The sequence below is a fragment of the Papilio xuthus genome, unplaced genomic scaffold, assembly GCF_000836235.2.
Source record: "Papilio xuthus unplaced genomic scaffold, Pxut_1.1 DF826933.1, whole genome shotgun sequence".
NCBI classification, from domain to species: Eukaryota; Metazoa; Arthropoda; class Insecta; order Lepidoptera; family Papilionidae; genus Papilio; species Papilio xuthus.
In genome coordinates this window covers 5,585,807-5,604,767 of record NW_013531716.1, presented here as the reverse complement: position 1 = coordinate 5,604,767, position 18,961 = coordinate 5,585,807, and the positions used below count along the sequence as shown (strand labels likewise).

At 34.3% G+C, this 18,961-nt stretch overlaps 1 protein-coding gene across 1 annotated transcript; it reads right to left on the bottom strand.

Moving 5' to 3' along the window:
* Positions 1–12,690: 12,690 nt before the first annotated feature.
* On the bottom strand, positions 12,691–17,170 carry 18w (18 wheeler). The gene has a single exon (XM_013318076.1). The coding sequence runs from the start codon at positions 16,870–16,872 to the stop codon at positions 12,961–12,963; it is 3,912 nt and encodes a 1,303-aa protein (XP_013173530.1). The 5' UTR covers positions 16,873–17,170; the 3' UTR covers positions 12,691–12,960.
* Positions 17,171–18,961: the final 1,791 nt, after the last annotated feature.

Genomic DNA, 18,961 nt, shown 5'->3' with positions numbered 1-18,961 from the left:
TAAACGAGACTTCTCGCGTAAAATGTTTCTCTTTAACCAGAGTTTCTCCCTTATGAAGGTAGTCCGTCGGACCGGACAGTGATTCTCGCTTACAGAGGTTTCTCGCCACGTTTGATTGTATTTAATAAATTTAAAATTAGAGAAAGTTACATAAAATATACTTATTTTTTATAATATAATAATAGTAGTCGCTGCAACAACGAGATATAACTTCGTCTCATTTTTAGAATATGTTATCATAAAACCGTTTATACAACGAATAGAAGCCCTCGAGAGATTTTCGATATCAGACTATCAAAGTAAATATTAAACAAGATATATTCTTATATTTCTCAAGTATATGTTGTCATTTAAATAAACCAAGCGAGGATTTACAATGTAAATAAGATTTTTGCAATAATGAAAGAGTTTTGTATGTTGATGTCTCTGGATCATGAATAAACGATAAGGGACGTTCGTGATTTTATTTCAAGAATATTTATTTATATTTTCTTTATACTTTATGACTACAATATTTTATCTGTATTTGAATATCCGTTCGATAAAATAAGAGAAGAAGATTTAAATAATACGACGTAGAAGAATTTATCTTAATTGTATGTTGATTAACCTAACCGTAGGTATACGGTTTACAAAATCTTTTATCTCAGTTTTCTTCAGTAGAATAAATGAGAAGGCAACACGTTTTATTACAACAAATAGAACAAGTATGTAAGAAATACTGATTTTAGTAACGTTATGAGACGTATAAATATTTAAATTACCTGTACCAATTTACCGTACCCGAAATATTTCATATTATAAATTCATATTCATAAAACAAACGACCATTTCCTTATAAACGGTATCTCCTACGGCGCATAGCGAAACCGTTATACTGAGTGGACCGCACGCTAAAGCGTTCGTGCAAATTGCATAGCTATGCCGAGCAAGATTATGTATAACGATGATAGCCTTCGTTAATACATAGTTTACATTATGATAAGGTAATTAACAGATTAAAATAATAATTTCTTCCCTTTTTTTTTTAATGTTATAAGGTGTCAAAGATAAAATATGTGTGAAGTTAACCAACCCGTACTTGGCCAGCGTGGTTGACTATGGCCTAATCACCCTTAAAATGGGATAGGTTCCGAGCCCCTCCGTGGGGACGTATAGTGAGCTGATGATGATGATGATGATGATAAGGTGTCAAACGACCAAGCGGCCAACTCAATTCACCGAAAGGCCAAGTGAAGTGTGTTGCCTGCCTGTAATCATTCGAGGAAGAGGCGGACGGACGGACGGAAAGAGAATGTTTCCCCTTCCTATGCGTCCTCCGTCAAATCCATTGCCTCTACACATGCTTTACTTATATTGGGTGGAAAGTAAAAGAGGACTAAACTAAGCCTCCGGAACACACACTTATCAATCGAAACGCGGAATAACTTCCATTTGATTCCTGTATTCTGTGTGGACGTGGTATTGCACCGGGTTAGCCGGCCTATTCGTGCAGCTGTAGTTGCTGGCGCCTACCACTATTAAAACGATTTAATGTGACTTTTAATCCTGCCTTAAATTCTGTTTCTTTGTGAATACACTGAGTATCGTGGGACTGAGAGAAATGGCATATTATGACAATTCTCTTTGTTATAAAACATGTCTGCTAACTCTTCCTGTTATGTTGTAAAACAAACAGATCGAAGTGTGGGATTAGCGGTCACTTTTGGTGGGAAATCTTTGCAAATTTCTCCTAATGTTGTATAACTTTTAGTCCAATGACTAACATTCAAAAAAGCTTTTTAATTCCACAAGTACAACAAAGTTCATCCACTTTTATACCAAGTGATAATTTTAAAAAAAAATTATATAAGGTGGGAAACGAGCTTAAATCGCCGAAATAGCGAAGCGTTCGCTGCCTTTATTCAGCGGGGTCAAGGACGCAGGAATCCACTTTCCCGTCTCTTCAATAAACCAAGTCCAAGTGACCTTATCCCTATAATATTAAAAAAAATACAAATCGAATAAAACCTCACTCTTCAAAATCGACAAGCCATAAACTACAGGTCATAAAGAAACTAACAAACATACATCACGTGAAAAACATTACCCGTCTTCCAGTCAGGTAAAAATGGCGATCCATAAATCATAATTCCCTATTCTATTGATAAAGTTCTCCGTACTAGCACTAATATGTGTCAAAGCCTTGTATGTACGAGCAAAAATATCATTTCAACCGCACAAATAGCTTCCTAGATAGTTTTATCTCGATTCAATCACAAAAATGTTTAACGCGGCATTCTCCTTCCGCTATAAAAGGGCAGTAGCCACGGGCGCTAAGCGAAATTCATGCCTTATATGTGTTCTTTATGCAGTAAACTCTGTCTCGGTAGTTCACGTGAACGGAATACCCCTTAAGGGATTGATTAAGATAAGATTACGGTAAAAAATACTTTTGATATTGAGATGCCTTTATGAAGAAAAAATTAGACAATTATGTAATTCCATAAAATAGATTGTTTAATTTTAGAATGTTATATGACACAGATAAGTTGTCAATACCAGTCCGCAACCTGTTTGTCAAGATGAAAGTCGCTGCGATATTCAAGATGGCGGCGAAAATCTATACAGTCGACATGTAGTTGCCTCGTGTAGGAAGATGCTAAGGGATCACACAAATTATTAATAAATGTCACAGCAATGAAATTCTACAGTAGGATTGTTCTTAAATTCACGTAGTAATTTTTTAAAATGTTATATCAAGTCTCGTATTAACAATTTAAAGACGTCGCAAACGAGAAAACAACAGAAGGCTTTACATCTTTACAACATCTCGGACTATAAAAGTAATGTAATCTGAAATGTAATAGGCCTGCAGACGCCCTGTAAAAGCTTAAACGACTGGATAGCAATAAACCTGAACAACCATTTACAAGGACTAAATGTATTCCATGATTCCAACTCGTAATATAAGCTTAAATTACTACTGGTCGTGTACCAAAACGTATCAATATCAAATCCGAAGACCTTATATTCTAACCAAATCATGTTCCTTTAAAAAACTGCATACTTTTTATTACAAAAATATTATTACTCTATGATTTCAAAGAGTACACTAACAATTTTAATACCTACTTTATTTTTAGCCCGCATCACTTCTCCCCTAAATAAATACCACTTGACCTCTCATTAATAAAGCCCTGGATTATCTTTGTTTATATAAAAGTAGAGTATCTACGTAAATAGAAAGAAAAAGGTTACGTTAAAATGAAAATTAATTAAGAATTTTAGCCACGTTGATCATTAAAAAAGAAGTAGTCAAGACAGTCAGTAGTACATGATTGTCAAATTAAAAAAATTGAAGCTAGTTACAAAACAAAAAAGAGTTTTAAAGAACATTTCATTAATTTTCTTACGACCTATTAATCCTCTGGGTCACAAATCACTCATTTATTGAAGCAACACTAATTGAATTATATCTCATAAGCATAATAAACTAGAAGTCCTAATAGTGCATTACATTGTAGTGGTAGATTCGCTGCATAAATTTACTTTCATCAAAGCATGTTCAAGCATATAGCGAGTATGCGAGAGATATTCTCGACGGACAATAGTCCTTTCAGGCTAAAACAGAAGCACCGACAATAGCAGAGATAGTCCCGGAGCTAGTCACGACAAACGTAACTCATATTTATAAGCATCTTACTTCAACATCACGTCAAAACTTTTACCATTATGCTAAACTGTAGCTGTATAAGTCTCTGTTATATATTTTATTATTCTTCCAGCATTGTGCTATTGTCAGTATTATTTACCACCAGTTACTTACATGCAAAAAATAACATCTCCTCTATTTGAACTACTGTATTATGTACAAAAACAATTAATTTACAATTTTATAAAACTCTTTTGAAATTAATTAGCACAGTTACACAATTTAAAACAAACAAAATCGGCTGGTATTAATTTAATTTTATATTATCACGATACACATGTTCAATTCATTTTTATTATAGCTGTCAGTATAAATGCTGGATAACAGTAGTCAATGGGCGATATTCTGATTTCGTTAACGAATTAGAGCCTCGTGTTTCAGTCCATTGATTTTTATGATGCATTCGGACTTCACAAACTTGCATACAAATTGCGTTACACGATTTCGTTGCTGGCTCTTTGACTACTATCGTCATAACCAAGCTCGCCGTGTTTGTTTGTAATTAACGACGCGTACTCCTATAAGAACATTGTTTTAACATTGTACGTTGCGTACTGATTCAATAAATAATCCTCCACTTGTGTGGTAATACGATCCCTTGACGTCATAGTCTTGTAAGGCAAGGAGCTTTGAGAACAGAACAATCGTTAATTGTTTGATCGTCGATGTTTTGCTTTATCTTAAATGGGTGCTTGGAATTTTTTATGATATACTCTTGAGGATACGATGTTGGATAAATTAACAACAGAGGTTTAACATAATTTAAATTGTATATGAAAAATAATGCACTCGGTGTTAAGCATTGCATATGTCGTATACTACACTAGATAGATCTTTTGCCGTAAAGACTTAATGTTGAGGTCTAAGGATTAATATTGGTGTACTTAATTTCTTAACATTGGGCGACTAGCTGTTTGTATGATTAAAATAAATTGCATAATTAACTAAATATTTCCTTTATTATTTTACTTCGTTTATACTGTTAATCAACAGTTTTAAAGTGTCAATATATCAATTTCTAAATGTTCGACTCATTTCGAACAACAACTAAACAGAATAAAAATAAAATCCGTAGCATCCCGTCCATAGAAGTGCATTCCAAGGCCTCGGTTGTAATGAACGAGTATCAGCGGGTCAGCCTTGTACTACAGCGGTGGAACACGGTAATTCCTTGTCATTAGACTATTATTTATAAACCGGAGTCGGCGCGGGCGCAGAGCGAGTGTTGCACGCGACGCGACGCTCCACAAAGTTAATAAGATTCGTGACACTGCGGAGTTGACATGCATGACTCACGTTTTTGACGCCCTCAAGATTATTAGAATGAAAGTGGCAACCATTTTGATGGGTAATGAGGTTAGTTATGATTATTTATAGAGATTTAACTAGCTGTCGCACTCGACTCCGTCCGCGCCGTGTTAGCGAAAAAATTAAGAAGCCTATGTGTTTTTCCAGACTATGTTCTATATCTATACCAAATTTTAGTCACATCCATTTAGCTGTTCAGGAGATAACTAGTGACAAACATTCGTCGGCATCCATCAACATCTAAATATTCGCATTTATAATATTAGTAACTACTAAATTTTTCTATTATACCTATTATTTCATCGATAGAAAGAACGTTTCTGTGAATGTATTCTGGAATTACGACCAAGATTTTGTTACAGCTCAGAAGCTTTGATAGCTTTTATAAGATAACATGTTTGTGTAAATACCAGAAGCTTATTGCAAACGGCAGGAATTCCAAAATTATTACTGCAACTTTCTCATCACTTCCTCGATTGCTTTCTTACCTCCTATAGTTGCAACGCATCAGGAATTCCTTAGCTTTTTGCGATGTTGACGTATAGCGATAATCGCTGAGGTAAACCACCTTCTGTTATAAGAAAAGCAACCTGTATTTTTCTTGTTTACAACTGATATTTTTCAATAATGACTCTTGTTAACTAAAAACAATGAACATTTCCTTTATATAGTATTTACCTAGATATTTAGCACATATTTACGTAAATAAGTATTTTAAATAAATATTAATTACTATATTTTCAGGTTCCTTGCTGCCAGGCATAAAAAAGATGACCGATATTAAATAAAACAAAACATAAGCAGATCTACACTGCAAAGTTATTAAGCGACTTATTTGTTGGCTCCTAGCCGGCGGCGTCCCAACCTGTTCCCTAGGAGAGTCATACGTCATTGGGTCCGACTTTAAAAATGATTCCCGCGTTAGACAATAAATCATTGTAAAACCGGTAATTAAGACAGTCATAACCAGAACCTCGGAGTAGAAAGAGTTCTATAATTTTTTCACATTAAATAACCATTTCGGGCGAGACGGTGCTTAAACGAGCATCGATAAGATTTTAATGTGGATTTTTTCTGGCCTAATACAGCTGCCGTAAGTCTTGTGAATGATGTGCCTGTTATTCGGCTTGATAAAACTTATATCTTTGTATATTAATAAGAGTTTAATAGGCTCGCTCTGGATACAATTAACACTTTGTTCTAAAAAAATACTTCTTTGGATTTAAACATACAGAATTTTTAAACTGTAAGGAAACTGAATCGTTATTTGAATTGTATTCGCCGTACTAGTAAAAAGGACATGGATTCCTTAACAATATATACGATTAGGTTACTAGCGTAAAAACATTTACCGTTTTATTAGATGAAAGAATAGAATTGAGAAAAAACGTAAAACAAGAAGCAAATTGGATCTCGTTTGGAAAGTAGGCATAAGTTCCAAGGTTGTTACCATTCAGAGCCCTGAATAAATTAGTTTTCGGAATGGCCGCGCCAATAAAAGTTTTAAACAAAAGAATAATAAAACGAACGGCCTAACTTTAACTTCGGTAGCCGAGCAACAGGAGTACTCCAATGATTTATGACGCAATGGGACACAAGCGTTTCCGAACTTTTCAAATAAACCAACTCTATGAATAGACAAAGACATGTGTTAGAATATTCCCTAACGCCTTTAATAAGGGACGCATAAGTGGAAGAGACAATAGGGGAAAAAACGGACAATGGGCAAATTAAATTTTATTTCATGTCGTCCGAATGCTACCGAACGTTTGGAGCGGGAGGGGTTGTAAACAGGACGTCACGAAGCTCGCTACTGCGCTATAAAACTTGGTGTTTGTATGTACGAGCCGAGCATTGGTTCTGGTCTGGCGGTTCTGCATTTGTAATACGCCGACAGCGTGCTACAAAAAACTAAAAAAAAATACCCCTTTCAGAACTTTTTTGTCAAATAATTGCCGGCGCTATCACACTAGTGCGTGCGAATGGGTTACTGATTACATATGATTCTAGATATCCACTAAAGCATGAATAGGTTGTAAATTAAAAAGTTATGTCCATGATAAGAAAAAATTATCATTTATAAAATGTGAGAATAGTGTTCGATGAAACTTCGTCTGCGTTTATTTATCTAATCGTTATGATTCCTGACTCCGGAAATTATAAATAACGAGTGTGAAATGCCAATGACTTATAAAAAGAGGGCTAAATCAAAAGCCGAGTAACTCTCTATCTTTCATAGTGTTTGCCCTTTTTGCTTTTATTGTTCTAAATTATTTTTTTTACTAACAACATATACATTTCAGAGAATAAAGTAATTACTAAGATATCTTTGTCAAGGATAACATTCCAAACAGTAGTAACTGAATGCCTTTCACAAATTCACAATAGCACAAAACAGGTAGCAGGACGAACAATGCGAAGTGAAACATTACCGAACTTAAATATCTATCGGGGGCCTTTTAATGAGACAGAAGCTCTTGTCAAAACAGTAATGACGAAAAAATAACCATTACAGACGCAATACAATGTCGCAGTAAACTTGAGGCGCATTTTACAACATCCCAAATATTTCTGCACTGGTAGCTCCACGACTTTTGTCTTTAGCTCCATCGGGCATTTATGGCCCATTTCGCTTTATTCTTTCGGCGCGAGCGATTTTATTTTGTCGTGTCTTAAATAAGACATAATGTTCTTAGAAACGGGACATTAGAATGGACCCCGGGGCTTTCTCTTTTTGTGAGGGACACGTACGATGGATTTTATGGCCAATTGTTTTACTTAGTTGTTGACGTGGCAAAAATATGCCTCTGCCTTGATGTTGGCCGCATTGATTTAGTACTATATGACCTTAAAATTTTATTGTACTTTAACGAACTTCTGTTGCCTTGTAAATAAAATTGTCGATGGTATACAAAATAAACTAATTGTAGCTAGTACACAGAACATCGCATAAAAACTGTGAACACAAAAGCTGTTTAAATAACTTAGTGAAGATATAATTATTGACTGAGATATTTAGATTAATGACAATACAAAAAGAGTAGAGCGTACATTTTTGTGGTTATAAAAAGTTTGTGTGATTTTTTAAAATCTAGAGTAATTTCTTTCAAAGTGAAAGCAACCAATTGAAGCCACGAACTATTAGACTGTGACAGAATTGCAATGGCATTATAATGCATGGTTTTAAAAATTCAAAACCACCAAGAGAAAGCACAACCTTAATGTTCAAGAGGAACGAATTTTATTGCCAAATTTCATACAACAACCGAACTCTATAAAAGTGTGATGTTCATTTTTTTATCAGAGAAAGAAGCAAAAGAGCAGCAGGAACATCGAGGTGTTCAGCGACGCACATGGACATCACCAGAGGAACGCAAACGCATTGGCGACCTTTGAGATAGTGTTGGTGATTCATGATATACTGTAGTGTCATATCGTATCATATATTATCATTATTATTTTCTTCATCGTCAAAATACTAGCGAACTTTCGAAACCGTAGTCAAGCTACTGTTTGCTCTACACAAATATATTTTTGATTAATAAGATTAACTTAGTTAACGATGGTTTCCAGGTCTGATTTTTCTCGGTCAAGTCGGTCTTTTCATTGAAGACCAAAATCCGTTTCGTGACTTTACAAGTTGGTATTTGGAATAACATAAATTGAATACGAATTAAATGACAAATATCATGTGAGATATTTAACATTTACGTGATATGAAGAGATTGTGGTATCATCTAAAGACGGACGTGTCATATAAACTTTTAAGAGAATTTACAGCTTTGTTGATATATCAGAAATGGTAAAGCCAACATTTGTCGCAGGTGTCAACGCCGTATGCAAACATTTTGATTCGTAAAATGTCACACAATTCATGTTAATTGTCAGACACAAATACGAGTGTTTTCATTTTACAAATAGATACCGTCATTCCCACGCTTAGTTGCAACAATTTTATTCTATAATATTAATATGGCAAAATTTAAAAATATATAAAAATAACACAATCGAAGAAGAATAAAAGAGAAACTCAGTTTAGTGAGAAACCTCTATAAGCGAGTAAAAATGCGATGCCTTGGACTCTCGCTTATCAAGGTTCGACTGTACGCTGTAAATTATCTGCTTTGACTCCGCACAATTAACTTATTAAATTTTCTAATGACATCCATTGAAAAAAATAAAATTAATTTCTTTTTCCTGGAAATAACATTTCTGGTTACGATTTGATTTATTCTTTTGATTGTATTCTTCGAATCCAAGAATGCTTATTAGAACGATTTAAGTCCCTTAACTGTATTTATAGTACTGAGAAGTATCAATAACTTTACGATTTTTTCCGTATTCATTATAACCTTTGAGTTTATCTGTATAAACAGTTGTATAAAAGCATATTATTTTTTTCTAAGACTAGTTGAAAAAATATAAAAATACTAGCAGTTGAGGTTTACATACTAGTTTTACGACAGTAGAATTTCACGGCATTACTAAAGCGACAGTCTTGTATTGCTATCTCTTGCATTCTCTATGAAAACAAACAGAGATAACGACATGTTATGGTTCTTTTGTTTCCGCAGTCAATACCCACGGTTACACGGTAGCCGGATTTAAACTGTCAAAGAAAAGTTCATAATACTGTCACTATAATTCGACATTATAAGTATATTGTTAGTCAAAGCACACATTTTATAAGCTAATAGTGAATTAAGTATTCAGTAGTGGCGTCCAGTTTATACAAAGCCGCTGGACTACGAGAGGTTACTCTGATCACGCGCGACGGCGGATATCGCGTCCGGTGACCGAAGTGGAAAAAAGCATATTATTTTTATGTCTCTACTAAACGTGAACTTTGTAAATCGGCGCCTAACCTTGTAATTGATGTTTCTGATAAATATAAAAAAAATAAGATTTATTAATAGAAATTTTTAATGATTAACCTCTTCCTAGGTATTCTATATGTGCTGATACAAACGGACCTTTTTAAACTTTTTGACTTATTAAATACATTTATATTTTTAAATTTAGAATATTTTATGTTTTATTCTTCCTTTCTATCATATTAAAATGTCAGATGTAAATATATCTTCCTAATAGTGTGTGCTAATATTTTCTTTTTCTCATTAATTAATTATTTTCATTTTTATTTTTAACTTTTATTATAATATTTTCTTTTCCAAATTTTTCTCTAAATTTACCGATCGAGTGCTTCGTCTTATAACTTTAATTTCCGTTGTGTTTACTATATGGTATATGATCAGCTTTATTTGAGACTCTTTAATTTCTTTCTGCCATTGAAATTTTTGCCAACAAAAATATATTGCAAAATAGACAACAGTTGCCTCTGCTTACTCTACATAAGTGCTTTTAACATTTTTTTAATTTGTCAACTCTAAATATAGCCTACAGTTTCAAAACACTTGTAGTAAATTAATCCAAGTACTCTAAAACTTAATCATGGAAAAACATATTGTAACTCTATGAAAATAAAGTTCAAATTGGTATGTTTTACTTTAAGATACGCCCAGGAAGACCTTCTTAACCGCCTTGTCCACATAATAATCGCTGCGATGACTCATTTGTATTACAGGCGAATTCTGAACAGTTTCTCTATAAAACAGGAAGAGGTCCCCAGTGTTGGACCGGAGCCAAAGTAAATTTCCGATTATGGCAAATTATTCAATTTGGCTCTACCAATTTCAATGAATAGTCATATATTTCAATTTATCTATACTGAAATTTAATATTAGTATCGAAACTCGAAGAAAGGTTTAACTAACAAAAAAACTTGCAGATATTTCTACTAAATAAATATTACGCGGAAATCGCTCAAAATAACATAAAAATATAAATAAATTGGAAAATAAATGCCAAAACATAAAATAATAAGTTGAACTCTGTCAAAATTTAAAATAGAGGAAGCGTCAATAGCCTAATGGTTAAGGGTACGGATTTCCGATCACGAGGTCGGGGGTTCGAATCCCGCCATTCGACTATTGTCGTAAACCATATCCTAGCACAAGCCTAGAGCTTAGTTGAAATGGTAAAAGAAATTTTAGTACATTTACAAAAAAATCTGCTAATTTTATAAAAAAAATTACGCTTTACAAAATTTATTTACATTTAATTTTTTTAGGATACGAACCTTCTCTCGCATTCTAGAATACTATGCCAATCTATACTAATATTATAAAGCGAAAGAGTTTGTTTAAACACGCTAATCTCAGGAACTACTGGACCGATTTGAATTTTTGTTTGTTTGTTGGATAGTCCATTTATATAGGAAGGCTTTAGACTATACGATATTAAGCTGCGACCAATATTTTTTTTAATACCGCGCGGGCGGAATCTCGGGCGACAGCTAGTTAATAATGAGAATCTTAATATTAAACATTTTATTTTAATTTGGGTCAAGTTTGTAGTTTTAATTAAATAGCACATTATTCCTAGCGTACCACAATAAGCGTAGTTCTTTTGTTGTTCTTTACAAAACAATTGCGATCTATTCATGCCTCATGCAGGAACTTTTCCCAGTGGATTTTCATTTCATTTCAAATGAAACCATTTTTAATATTTCTATAACAACCACGTAGCACAATACTAGCTGACCCACGATGACGTCCGTGCGGCTTTGCAAAAACTAAATTAGTAACCTATGTTTTGATCCAGACTAAATCCCAACGAAATCCATGTCATCGTTTTGCAGATACCTTCTGTCAAATATGATACAAACATCCATCCATCGGTTCATCCATCCAAACATTCACATTTATAATATTAGTAAGATTTAAAACATACAAATATATTTTTGTTAAAATTGCGTCACAATGGCATATATACTTACCAGAAGTCACAGGAATTCGCGCATCTTTTCTCAATATGACCATTCAACAAAAAAAAACTTGGAGTCATCAGTATTCTTTTACCAAGTTTTTGGCAAGAAAATGTTAATCCCAATCTATAAATACATATTTGTAATGTAATATACTTATTGCTTTAAGGAACTTCTTTGTTTTATTGCCCATAATCTTTAATTATGAAATCTTGTTATTAAATAAATCTCAAAAATGAGACGTGAAAAAAAAAACTTTTTACTAAACTTGTGTTTTTTATTAATATTAGAGATTAACCTCTTTATGAAAGTAATATTCAACTCTATATAATCGTACAAAGAGGTCACATTCTATGATATTCATGTTTCGAAAAATCTTTATGCAATACGCACACTTTTACATCAGTGTAAATTTTAAAAGTAAAGAATTTCATTCGCAATAACTTGCATTTTGACTACTAACGTGAAAGTTAACAACTTATGTAAATTGAAAAACTAAGAGTTATTCTGATTATGCAAAAATAAACTACTATGTACGCTTTCTACTAATATTTGTGGTATTAAGTAAATGATTTTCTACTAATTACATTTTAAACCAATAATGTTAACAGTAATAACGACCAGTATTTTTAAATAATATAAGAGTTTATGAGTGGAATTAAAAACATGAATTATGTTAAAAAAATTGTTACTCTAGATCTCTGTAGTATATGTCCTTTATTATTTCAATTGTACGTTATGTATTAGATATTATTACATAAACTTTTAACTACTAATTATGTAATGCCTTCTGACAATACAATATAATAGAAATTAAGGGGTATTTGTGTGAATAAAAGTCTTATATAAAAATCTTCATCATTTTATTTTCATAGTATATAAATAACGGCATATTACAGATATTAATTTAGTACGATCACTTGTTCTTGCTATTTACAATAATCATATGCTACAGCAGTCTTTAAAATTTTAATATGAAATCTATACACAGGATAACGAACAGGCAATAATTATTTCTCTTAATTAAAATTTTGGTATAGCACTTAAAACTAATAATTACAATATTTACAGCGAGCTAATATAAACATCTACATATTTACATAGTTGTGACTGGAAGTTGGGCGCGGGCCCCCTAGACTAAGTAAGCTTGCACGGCACTACCCGTGTCCACCAGAGGCGGCGGTGGCGGCCATTGGCGCAGCTCACGCCGTCTGCCGGCCGTCATACCGTGCTCTAGCGAGGAATAATCTGAATCAATCGACGAATAGATATGATCCGATATCGGTCTACCGTCTGGACCGTACGCTACCGCCTGCGTTTGCCTAATAGCCGAAGGTGACTGTCTAACCTCCGTACTATATTCGGGAGGAGCACTCGCTCCCTGCCCCGCGATCCCTAATACAGGAGATTTGTCAGGATAAGACAATGTTCGATTCCCATTAGGTACTGAAGAGTCTAACGTATAAGTATTTATATTTTTTCTATAACCTTGACTTCGCGTCTTATGATTCTGGTGTGATACATCCGGCATCATGTATCTCAACCTTTCCCAGAACCTTTTTTGACCCCATTGTAGGCACGATCCCGTTTTAAGGTAGGGTCGTAAATCCGGGTCGCGCAGCGCGTCCGCTACTACCGAACATTCCTCTATTAGCACCAACTTATAAATGCACCCTTTAAGCGCTTCATGTAACCCTTGTCGGAACTCATACCGGGACCATTCTGTTTGCATAAAATTTCTTGTTAAAACGAGTATTATTCTTTTTGATGCCTCCGCAGCTTCGACAACTGGCGGGGCACATTGTATGTACTGTTGATTTGCCTCGGCATGGTGTTGGAGGATATCGCGTTCACTATGATTCTTTATGATATCTCTATAATGTAAACAAAGGTGGTAGGATGGGTGACCGTTTTCTAATTCAGTTGCTAATGATTGCACGACAAATTCCTCATCTTTAGGACTATAACAAACGTAAGCGTCATATAATTTTTCATTCTCTTCAAACGTACCAGCAAATGAGAATACTCTAATGCCACAATTTGTATAAAGCCATACTCTAAGAGAATCTCTAAAAAGAAATAATACAACAAGCGCCAATAAAATTAACATAAACCCAGTGAGAGTCGACACCATCATGGGAACGTAGTTCGAGACTAACATGTTTCCGATAACTGAATTATCGGCATAATAATCACTGCAGGCTGTGCCGTTTAAATTTAGTTCCTTTTTCTGTGGAGGCTTTGCATCTCCGTTCCAACACCATACATCGGTTATATCCACAATTTTCTGTGCATTTTCAGCCAGATATGCTGTAAGTTCTTGTAAATAGCGACACTTACAAGACCACAAATTATTCCCGAGAGATAATGCTTTTAAATTTGGATTGTTATTAAAAATCCAAACGCCAAAATCAACAAGTCGATTGCCCTCAAGACGTAAAACTTCCAAAGATTTTAACGAAGTAAACGATATGTTTGCGATATGACTGATAAGATTATTTTGTAAGAAAAGCTCTTTTAAACTACTAAGCTGATGAAATTCATAACCTTTTAAATCTTTTAATTTGTTATTTCCAAGATGTAAAATTTCTAAAGAATTAAGACCTGCAAACGTTCTATTTTGAATGTTATCAACGTTACTATTATTAACATATAAAGATCGCATTTTTTGTCGACCAATGAATACATGATTTTGTAATTCTTTTATGTTGTTACCATCTAAAAATACCTCAGTCGCGTCCATCGGTATTTTACTTGGTATTTCCAAAGATGATTGTCCAGAACAATCAACAACATTAGTGTTCCACAATGGATCATGATAACAAGTACAGTTGTGAGGGCAAGTCATTTCACAGTCGCACGCGTCATAGTCGCAGCAATGACATATAGCAAAACAATGAGTCTCATACTCACATAGAAAGTCCGATGTCTTAAGATTAGTTAAGGGCACATGAGTTCCGCTGCGAGTGTTTGTCATTTTGCACAAAACATTTTCCAAATCCATCACACGAGGGTACTGCCTCATGGCAGTCATGTTGTTAATTATCGGTAACCACTCCATTGTACAATCACACTGAAAAGGGTTGCCACCGATATAGAACTCCGGTAGAGTTTTGTTACCCGGCACAGAAGACAAGCGTAAACTATTCAACTCTAAATTAACAATTTCATTTGCATACATATCCACACGAGTTAAATTCTTTTTGTCGAAAAACGTATTCACATGAATATTATTTAAATAGTTATTATTTATGAACAACAATTCTACACTATTAGGAATGGCCATAGGCCCTATATCTACAATACGATTATGACTAACATCTAATGTCTTTATATGTATTTCATCTTGCAACTTGTAATAGTTGCCCAAGTGTTCAATAAAGTTACCGTGAACGTCCAACCACTTTAAATTACTAGGCACAAACGCATAATCAAACCACACTAGATGATTTTCCGACAGGTTTAGCCAGAGCAGGCTGGCGAGCGTCGCGAACACACCGTTGATGTCCGACAGGAAGTTGCCGTCCAATCGTATAGCCTCCAGTTGTCCATTGCGGCTAAATGTGCCTCTCTCTATAGACTGTATTTTATTCTTTGCAATATTTAAAACTTGCAAGCTCGGCAAATCCCAAAACATGCCTACGCTCAGATTCCCAATTTGATTATCAATCAAGCGTAACCCAGTTAACTGATTTAAATTCTTAAAGGTGCCGTTTCTAAAATCGGATATTTGGTTTTCGCCGAGATCGAGCGTTTTCAAGAAAGGAAGTTCCCACAATGCGTCGGGTATCTCCATTAGTTGATTAGAGCTTAAATCCAGTTCTTTCAAGTCAGAGCAGTTTTTGAAAGCTTTTCGATCAATATTGACAAGTAGGTTGTTATTAAGAGTCAACTTACTTAACACAAACAAACCGTTAAATAAATTCTCATCGATAGTGTGAAGTCTATTTTCCGCTAAGTTAAGCGTGTGAAGATTATACAGGGGCAAAAATGCATTATCTTCAATGTATCCAACGGAATTATTTTTCAAATTCAAAATTTGTAGAAAGAATAAATCTTTAAATGTTTTTCCATCTATTCTTGTTAGGGCATTGTTAGACAAATTTAAAACTATTAATCTGATCAGTCCCTTGAAAGTGCCGTCGTCGATATGATTACTTGTTAATTGATTGCTTGATAAATCTAGAACGATTAGTTGTTCTAAATGGTGAAATATTCCTCTGGCTAATTCAAATAATGAATTCTCATTAAGGTATATTTCTCTTAATTCTTTTGCGTTGGAAAATAGCCCTTCAGGCAACGTATGTAGACGGTTGTGTGATATGTTCAAAACTCTTAAAGAAGTCAAACCATTAAACGCTTCGCTTGATATGTCACTGATGTTGTTATGCTGTAGATATAAATGCTGCAGACTTCTTAATTTAAGTAATTCCGTCTCTTCGGGTAAAGTCTTAATTTCATTATAGCTCAAGTCTAAAGTATGCATGCCTAAACCACAACCCTGGCCAAAACCAATTTGGCCGACTGTTCTAATTCTATTGTTCGTTAAATTTAATATATTCAGATTCTCCAGCGCACAAAATACGCCGGAAGGAATGAACTTTATGTTATTTTGAGCAAGATCCAACGAATGTAGTTCCGACAATCCATTGAAAGCGTTCAAAGATATTTCCATGTTCTTGGTCGGGCTCCATTCGGAATTCTTCGAACGAATTTTTAGCCTTTTTAGTTTGTTCACATCTTGAAAGGTGTAGTCGGGTATGTGTAACAACTTGCAATTAGTAATGGACAACTCACTAAGGAATTCAACTGAACTAAAGTAGTGAGCTCGAAGTGAACTTTCAAAAAGGAGAAGATGGTTACATTCTACTGATAAAATACTAGTATCGGAATTCACTGAGGTGATGCTGCTGCCGTCGCCGTCGAGGGTCCGTATTTTGCACAATACGTTAGTGCCGGAAACTCGGGCACACTTGTCCGAACCGTACTGCACAGTCCATACGGCGTGCAGAAGCGCACAGAGTACAGTCGCTATAATGTACATTATCACAGATTTTTCATTTCACTAACAAACGTCTCATAAACACTCCCTGTGGGTCGATATCACCATTTCCGAAACAAAGTACATGGCACGTTTAACTGTTGAAGAAAAACTTCGTAACATTTCACTTCACTTCAAGTCCAATGTCAGCAGCGCGTATATAGTTCTGAGATAATTGCAAATATAAATTTTAACATCCCTGCTTTCACGATAACACTTTATTCAACTTTTGTGTCTATTAAATATTCACAGCGTGTGATAAATACCGGCGCGGACTGTGGTACGTCCTGTCCGCGGCACGGTTAGGTTGCGACTGTCAAGCGGAGCGCTTAACTCATGGAAGTGGCAATGGAACGCGCAACTTAGTCCCCCTGCACCCGCTCCCCGCATAAGCTCTGCGATATCTAACTCAAAGGCAGGCAGATCCATCTAGTGAGGAATGGAAGCCATTGCAAAAGTTTTCGTAGAGATATGAATGTAACACACGTTTAAATAATACACTTAAAGCTTTGATTACTTATTACATTTAACACATAATTAAAAAAATATAAATTACTTTAGTTAAAAATTATTAGTAAGTAGTAAAGTACAAAATTATTAATTTAAATTTGGAAATAAAACGTATTTAATTTGTATATTTTCTTTTATTTTTAGATAATTCATTTTTAAAGATTTACCATTATGTGATTAAAAGAGGTTATTTAATTTTGCAATAAGTATTATTTTAAATACTACAAACTTTTAAAAAGACAGACAAAACTTACATAAGTTCTTAGATTTCACTACTCAACCATAGATGGCGCTTATTTTAAATATTTCCAAAATTTATTGTAAAACGTTTATAGTACAACATTAATAACAATATAATTACAACAAAAATACAGGGTGTACTTTGGTGTTTAGTAAGTAAGTCAAGTAAATATGTTAGAAACCTTCCAAGAACAAAGTAAAGGAAGATTCCTTGGTCCTTAATATTTAATTAGACGTTTACGGCGTCTGTTCCTCCCATCGCAAGACGATAGGCGTAACTTTATTACTGAGCTGTGTAGCTGTAGGTACATACAATACTTATATTAGGGGGATTTCTACAGATTCCTTCAAAGCGAACGACCCATTTACATAAATCACTTCTATACGCTCATAAAAGCACTCTCGAATTTAACTGACACAGTGCTTAATGTCTAACTTTCCTGCGAAATAAAATTTCAAATTTAGCTAAAATGTTCCATCGTAGTATAAAGGCATGTTTCCATACATAATCTTATAAACATTACAACATTTATTATTGTGATGATGTGTGATGTCAATAAGAATGTGATGTAAACAGGATATTCCAACTTATAGTGTGAACCTTTGTATTTTAATATATCAACCTATTTACGCATTAAATATGAAAATAAAAAAAAATAAAAGGAGATTGCGTCATTGCGTCCCGGACGCCTAATTTAGTCCTCTTTTCCTTCCTATCTTTTTTCTTATAAAGAAAGAATGGGATGTGGAAGTTGATTTTCCGGATGAGAGGATGCATGGAAAGGGAATATATTATCATTCTGTGCATCCTCTCCTCCGTCGATCAAAGGGAGGCAACGCATATGCAAATACGGATGTCTATGGGCAACGGTCACTTCGCTATATCAGCGATTTCAGGTGGCCGCTCGCTCGTTTGCCACCTTATGATATATTATAATATTATGTAATATAAAAAAAAAATATTTTTTTAAGCTTTTTCTTTTTCATCATTCATTTCGTTTACATCTAGTACGTTAGTATTGTTAGACATTTAGAATACTTTGTCGCGAATGACGTGCTTTCGTTACAAAGTCCAGCGTCAGAATGAATAGTGAAGTGTTGTGTGTTCTAGTGTTGACATACACTGGATCATTTTCGTATTTTCTTCCTAACAGTATAAAAATAGTATAAGTATAAATAATAAAACGTTTTTTTTTATAATTCGATGTTATTATTTTTGTATACAATGTGAAACAGGCTTAATACAAACAGTTGAAATCTGTGACGATACGCAGCTGAGAATGAATGGAAAAGCCATGTCTGCTGGGACACGCAGAGTAGGCTCGCGTTGTTATAACAATCT

Excerpts from the sequence above, each read along its gene's own strand:
- 18w (XM_013318076.1), bottom strand. The coding sequence starts at position 16,872 with ATGTACATTATAGCGACTGTACTCTGTGCGCTTCTGCACGCCGTATGG.